Source organism: Coenobita brevimanus, chromosome 23 (genome assembly GCF_032717465.1).
Source record: "Coenobita brevimanus isolate Jiangsu-jjx chromosome 23, ASM3271746v2, whole genome shotgun sequence".
Taxonomy (NCBI): domain Eukaryota; kingdom Metazoa; phylum Arthropoda; class Malacostraca; order Decapoda; family Coenobitidae; genus Coenobita; species Coenobita brevimanus.
The window spans coordinates 4,884,043-4,891,713 of record NC_136976.1 but is presented as its reverse complement, the minus strand read 5'-3'; the positions used below and the strand labels follow the sequence as shown (position 1 = coordinate 4,891,713).

The 7,671-nt window shown below is 44.2% G+C and overlaps 1 protein-coding gene across 1 annotated transcript; it reads right to left on the bottom strand.

Annotated features, from left to right (window-relative positions):
• Positions 1-4,469: 4,469 nt before the first annotated feature.
• On the bottom strand, positions 4,470-7,411 carry LOC145392839 (heme-binding protein 2-like). The gene is made up of 6 exons (XM_080267125.1): positions 7,348-7,411; positions 5,868-5,921; positions 5,571-5,700; positions 5,185-5,359; positions 4,854-4,967; positions 4,470-4,536 (listed from the first exon to the last, which is right to left on the bottom strand). Exons 1-6 carry the CDS (start codon positions 7,402-7,404, stop codon positions 4,470-4,472), a joined length of 597 nt encoding a protein of 198 aa, XP_080123251.1. The 5' UTR covers positions 7,405-7,411.
• Positions 7,412-7,671: the final 260 nt, after the last annotated feature.

The following is a 7,671-nucleotide window of genomic DNA, read 5'->3' as shown; positions in this document are numbered from 1 at the left end:
CCTTCAACTCACACCCCCTCCCCCATCCCTTCAACTCACACCCCCTCTCCCATCTCTCCAACCCTCCAACTCACCCCCCCTCTCCCATCCCTTCAACTCACACCCCCTCTCCCATCTCTCCAACCCTTCAACTCACACCCCCTCTCCCATCCCTTCAACTCACACCCCCTCTCCCATCTCTCCAACCCTCCAACTCACACCTCCTCTCCCATCTCTCCAACTCACACCCCCTCTCCCATCCCTTCAACTCACACCCCCCTCTCCCATCCCTTCAACTCACACCCCCCTCTCCCATCTCTCCAACCCTCCAACTCACCCCCCCTCTCCCATCCCTTCAACTCACACCCCCCTCTCCCATCTCTCCAACCCTCCAACTCACACCCCCTCTCCCACCCCTTCAACTCACACCCCCTCTCCCATCCCTCCAACTCACACCTCTCTCTCCCATCCCTCTTTCCCTCCAACTCACACCCCCTCTCCCATCTCTCCAACTCACACCCCCTCTCCCATCTCTCCATCCCTCCAACTCACACCCCCTCTCCCACCCCTTCAACTCACACCCCCTCTCCCATCCCTCCAACTCACACCTCTCTCTCCCATCCCTCTTTCCCTCCAACTCACACCCCCTCTCCCATCTCTCCAACTCACACCCCCTCTCCCATCTCTCCAACTCACACCCCCTCTCCCATCTCTCCATCCCTCCAACTCACACCCCCTCTCCCATCTCTCCATCCCTCCAACTCACACCCCCTCTCCCATCCCTCCAACTCACCCTCTCCCATCTCTCCATCCCTCCAACTCACCCTCTCCCATCTCTCCATCCCACCAACTCACACCCCCTCTCCCATCTCTCCATCCCTTCAACTCACCCTCTCCCATCTCTCCATCCCACCAACTCACACCCCCTCTCCCATCTCTCCATCCCTCCAACTCACACCCCCTCTCCCATCTCTCCATCCCTCCAACTCACCCTCTCCCATCTCTCCATCCCTCCAACTCACACCCCCTCTCCCATCTCTCCATCCCTCCAACTCACCCTCTCCCATCTCTCCATCCCTCCAACTCACACCCCCCTCTCTCATGTCTCCAACTCACACCCCCTGCCGTATCTGCATCTCTCCAGCTCATCCTTGGTTATAACGTAGGAATATGTGTCCTAGTTCAATTTAACCTTCCCTAATTACATAAACAGCTGAAAATGCTAAGGGAAGTTAACAGGCTAAAACCAATGCATTACTACACTATACTCATCTCAGCAGACTTCCACAACGCTCCTAAGAGCAAAGTTCCTCGCTCCTTCAGTTCTCCATCCCCCCATCACGCCTCTCCAACCACGCAATCACGCTGCCTTCTCTCTGGACTACCTTGGTACATCGTTCACACCCACACGAACCCAGAACCACCACATGCACACCACTGCAATGATTTTATAAGTTAGTAAAAATTATTTACATTTAGAGTAGGCAATTATAGACTACTACCACCACTATACTACTACTACAACTACCGTACTACCTTATGCTTGCGCTAGGTTTTGCCTTAGGTAATCCACTTCACAAAACTCAGTAGCAAAAGATGATGCAATAGCTAGTTATTATTTCCACAGCACTTCTTCATGACTAGCAACATATTCCAGTGTTCGTCTACCTTGATAGACCCTAGTTATGAGTCAGGAATGCGTCTCCTTGGTTACTAGACTCCTTTTACTCTAACATAGCCAAAAATTGCCACTCCAACTTGAATGCTAAATTGTAATACTAGCTTAATACTAGAATATGAGGCTAGTCACGAAGAAGTGTTATGGGAAGAATATACAGCCATACCAGTGTCTTTCTGCCAATGAGCTATGTGAAATGTTACGAAAGAACGAAAATTTTGGCCAAGTTATTGTGAAAGACCTATAGTCAAACTTACCCTTCCAGTTTGACTACACTTGGCCACACACAGTTATCCTTGTATTTTCAGTTACTACGCTTTAAATTATCTGAGTAAGCTTTAGAAATATCCAAGAGTGTTTACGATACAAACTAACATCAGTATCATCATCAGAAAAGCAATTAGAACAAAGAAAACGGAAAAAAGACCTTACCAAAATCGCAGACACCCTCCAATACTCACAGTTCAAACCAGACTGACCACAAAAGCCGTTAAGTTCTTCATTCCCCCTCCCCTCCGCTAGTTTCCTCCCCCCCTCCACTGGCCTGTTTCCACCACCTCCCTCCCGTCACACCTCTCCTTCCTTTCCTCCACTCCCTCCCTTTCTCCTTTTTTCCTCTTCCTAAATTTCCTTTCCTTTCTTGTCCTTCTACCTCTCCTCTTTTTCCTTCCCCCCCACCTCTTCCTCCTCCCTGAAAAACACGCTTCCTCCATACCCCCTCCCCCTTCCCTCCTCTATACCCCTCCCTCCTTCCCCCCCGCTTTACCTCCACCCTCCCCCTCCCTCCCTCCCCTACTTTTCCCCCCTTACCTCCTTCCGCCCCTCCCTCTCTCCCCCCCTTCTCGTTCTTCCATTCTCTCTCCCTGTTCTAGAATATTCGATATTTTACACACACACACACACACGCACGCACACACACACACACACACACACACACGGCCGCCTAAAACATTCCTTCCCTGACAGACGACGGGAAGAAAATCCAAAACCGACCTGAAATTCTTATAAAAATCTTTTCCCTCCAAGCATCAGAAAATTATTGGAACCTGAAAGAATTATTGGAACGCTCTTCAGAAAATTCCTTGACTATTTTTGTGCATTGTTTTGTGGTTTATTCTTATATATATTTTAAAAAAAATGAAACGAAGTTAGTATAATTTTTCTCAATATATTTTACAACGCTATGCAGTACTGTAGTGTTTAAGCGCTATTTGAATTTTTGAAAAAGGTTACCCAGGACTAGCATAGCTCAGACAGGTGTAATTACTCATGATACACAGGTAAAGGTATAGATCAGCTTCCTCTTGGCCGGGAAAGTGTAATGCAGGTGTACAAGGATGATAGCAGGGTTTTAACATCTCCCTGGTAGCTCCTTGTCCCTCCCTTTCTCTCAGTCACCCTTCCATCGTACACCCTCTCCACTTCGCCCTCTTCCGCTTCCCTCTACCCCATCCTACCTACTCATTCCCACCTATTTTCCTCATCTCCACTACACTCTGCCCTTGGACCATATTCCTGTTGTATAATGAAGCTCCCTTACATCTTTTCCTAAGCGATTTATTTGGTTTATTACGTCTTACTGCCATTTCTGTGTTATATAAATCCCTCCAATATCGCCATACCCTGCATAAATAGCGTACAAAAGGGTATTAACCAGTATATCAAACAAAAAAATAAATCACTAAGGAAGAGGTATTAGGGAACGTCCTTAACTGATAAAAATACAAATTCTTTTCTACCTAACTCTCCCTTACCCTAGCTCCCCAATCCACCTAATATTCCTACCTCCACCACCTCATCCTTACCCCAAAAGCCACTCTCTCTCTCTCTCTCTTGCAGGATTCAACACAGAAGGATGTGAAAATTTTGTCCTCCCGATCTGTCCCTTGCTGGTCGAGACGTGGAGGCGATTTGTTTGCGGCCACCCCTTACGAGATTATGGAGTCTGGCAATAGATAGATAAATTAATTCTGTTGCTTTTTCAGATTTGGGGCAATTTTGAACTTCCCAAGCAACGATATAATTTCTGACTCATCCACACCATTCAGTTTTGAACAATATATATATCTATCTATAGCCAGACGCCATATTAACTTTTATACAAATGTCCTATCCTACCCTACCCTAACATAATATTTCCATGTATTCTTCAACCAGTTTTGCATGAAGAGGGAACGAACACTTAATAATAATAATAATAATAATAATAATAATAATAATAATAATAGCAATAATAATACATAAACAATTTTATTAACATTACAAAACTCAAGAATGGAATCAAGACAAAAAAATAAACAACAGCTGGCAACATCTAGCGTCCCAGTTTCCCGCCAAAAATCGAATTCCTAAACTCCGTGTAATACTGTAATGCTTCTTTACTGAATTATTCCCATATTTTTTTCATTTTTTGTTTATATATTGGTCAGAATCTGCTCGATGTATTTTGCAGCTTCTCTGGAAAATTTTGAGTTCATATTCTCATTAAGGCAAAATTCGAAAGTAAAGTGTATGGTATGTTTCAACTGTTGTAATGTTGATTCTACGTACATTACTTTGCAGAACTGCTTAAATCTGCTTTGAATTCCATCACACTTGCTTTGAATTTGCATAAGACAGCCTATCCCCCAAATTATACTGCAGGCTTAAGTGCGTTAGTCAGTCAACATTTTGGTGGGAAAACACAATAATTTGAAGGAAGGCATAATATTTTTACGAAAAGCCCAGTATTTTGGCGGGAAGGTTCAATATGCACAACTTTAACCGATATTCAGTATTTAAACACACTGGCAGACCTCTAAATAAATATGGCTTACTTCTTGATAAACCACACTTCGTTCCTCCTGTTCTCCCACTTCATCGGCGAGTCATACCCAGCGCTGCAGCAGATGGAATGATTTAGGTTACATAGAGTTACACAGACCACACAGACGTAGTAGTAGTGGTGGTGGTGGTAGGTGTAGTAGCAGTAGTTGTTGTATTATTATTATTATTATTATTATTATTTATTATTATTATTATTATTATTATTATTACTACTACTACTACTATTACTACTACTACTACTATTATTATTATTAGTTATTATTATCATTATTATTAGTAGTAGTTGTAGTACTACTAGTACACACACACACACACACACACACACACACACACACACACACACAGATAAATATACAGGCAAACACCGTACCTGTAAAATGCCTTGTAGTCCACACTGGTCTCCCCCGCCTTCTGCAGCGCCTCCTTCAGCTGATTGGCCTGATAGATCCACTGACTGTCCTTCCACGCGAACCCTCCGAACGTCCTAGGGGCCAGACGGTGGGCATTAGTGCCAAATGGGTGATATTCAGTATAGACGGTGGGTACTAGTGCCAAGTGGATGACATCTTACATAATAATAATAATAATAATAATAATAATAATAAATAAATAATAACAATAAATACAATACAGACGGTGGGCAATAGCGCCAAAATAAATAAATAAATAAATGGGTAAGATTCAATACAGACGGTTCGTACCTGGCCATGACCCTCAAATTAGGCCTCTCCTCAATGTACACCTCGGGGTTGGTGGGGAGGGGCGGGGCCATCTGATGCGCGGATGGTATATAGAAGCACATCTGGAATACATCGCCGTCCGCACCCTCCCCCTGGCGGTACATGGTCACTGGAGCTGTCATGGCGATTTCCTCCTCTGTTAGATTAGAGATTGCTTTAATTCTCTCTCTCTCTCTCTCTCTCACTTTAATTTTCTTTTTTCTCTCTCTCTTGCTTATTTTTGTTATTATATATCTAAGGACTATAGATGGTTTACATACATACATACATACCACACACACAAAACCCTCCATCCACACCCACACACACACACACACACACACACACACACACACACACACACGCACCTTCTTCGTTACTTCCGGTGATGTACTTGAAGAGGGCGACGAAGGAGTTCCTCACGGCCTTCGCCCCGGTCATGCCTAGGGTGTTGTGGCAGACCCATTGCGTGGCGGGGTACTCTCTCTCTTCGTAGTCCTGTGAGAAAGCGAGAAAGTGAGCGAGGGGGAACGAAGAGAGAGGCAGAAGGAGAGGCTGTGAGGCGAAATATGTGGACTGGATTTGGTGTGAGTGTGTGTGTGTGTGTGTGTGTGTGTGTGTGTGTGTGTGTGTGTGTGTGTGTGTGTGTGTTTCCAGATCCTTACCGGGCCTGTTTTGATGACGTCATAAGGAGCTTCTTCGTCAACCTCCACCTCAAACTGAAAAAAAAAAAATCATCACCATCATCATCATCATCACCATCATCATCACCACGACCATCATCATCACCACGACCATCATCATCACCACCATCATCATCATCATCATCATCACCACCATTACCATCATCATCATCATCACCACCATCACCATCATCATCATCATCATCATCACCATCATCACCACCACCACCACCACCATCATCGGTAGAGAGGCGGCCTGTAGTCCTAATGGACCCAGGATCGAATCCCGGCTGGGGCAGGGAACAGTTTAAGGATTTGAATTTCCTAAAAGCAGACTTTCCTGATCTACCAGATGACCCGCCGACATGTCGTAAAAATACCCCCGCTAATACCAATACACCAGTCCTGTATGAGACAGCCCTAGCATGTATTCAATATGGACGGTGGGTGTTAGCGCCGAAGTGGTGACATGTGGAGGTGTAGGAGGACTACTGGGCCTTGGGATAGGTCACTGCCCCCAAGAAATAGGCCCTGAAACCTTTGCCCAGTCGGACACATAAAAAAACCCATCATCATCATCATCATCATCATCCACACCTCCATAGAGAAAGCAAAAAAAAACATAATACTAACTATAAACATAATACAAATATAAATAACATGTACAAATCCAAACACAAACACTGAACAAAAACACACACGTATATAATTAGTAAACAAACACACGTGTAAATAATGAGTAAAACACAAGGGCACGTGGACAAAGACACAAACACGCGTAAATAAACAGAACAAAGAGCACAGAAAGGTAAATATAACGAACACTGTAAAGATGACCAGGACAAGTTTGATAAAGGAAAATTTGCCACAGTCTCTGCCTATACTAGAAGCCGAGCACTAAAACAACCATGATGTAAGGGTCACTGATCTTGTCCACGTCATTGTAGGTCATCACAGTCTATACGTCCACCCAGTTTCGTGGCTCTGGATTTGGTCCTTCTGGGAAAATTAGCTGACATCTGGAACATCTGAAAAAGTCCCAGTTTTCTACCCCTGCCGATCTCAGAGAATATTCACCCGATTGGAACCATACTCCTTTCCGTGCTGTGTCCGCCTTAAGGCTGTATTGTAGTAATATTTCAGTTTCCTAGCTTCAGTGGTTCTTGAGATGGCGTGGCTGACTCACTTGGCTGTGCTGCGGATAGTATACAGTAGGTGGATGAAGCTGACGGATTGCCACTATATTTGGCCAAAAGATGCGGACACCTGGCTCACCGAGCTGCCCAGTTTTGAAGGTTTTAGGCCAAATATCGCAATTTTAATAATAATAATAATAATAATAATAATAATAATAACAGTAATAGTAGTAGTAATAATAGTAGTAGTAGCAGTTGTAGTAGCAGCAGCAATAATAATAATAATAATAATAATAATGACAAAAAAAATCGCTCGTGCTGCTCACCTGTGCTCTCGCTAATTGCAGGTAGACGAGCCCCACCACCACACCTGTCACCTTCATCCTTCACCTGAAACAAACACACAAACAAACAAACAAACAAACACTATTCATCTACCTCTATTTCTACTTTTACTTCTCCCTCCACCTCAGTCTACCTCTCCTCCTCCTAATGACTTGTAATTACTGATACTCTTACGGCTTAATTAACAGGCTAATTTTCCCCATAAGGCCTTCAGTAATTATCCCCCCACTGCGGTTAAGTTCTAGACCCTTCTTGATATATCATTTTTCTCGTCAAAGTTATCGCCTGGAATAACATGGTCCCCC

Coding starts and splice junctions, on each gene's coding strand:
- LOC145392839 (XM_080267125.1), bottom strand. CDS start 7,404: ATGAAGGTGACAGGTGTGGTGGTGGGGCTCGTCTACCTGCAATTAGCG. Junction 5,701..5,867: donor ACGTCATCAAAACAGGCCCG/GTAAGGATCTGG, acceptor GCTTTCTCACAG/GACTACGAAGAGAGAGAGTA. Junction 5,360..5,570: donor CACCGGAAGTAACGAAGAAG/GTGCGTGTGTGT, acceptor CTAATCTAACAG/AGGAGGAAATCGCCATGACA.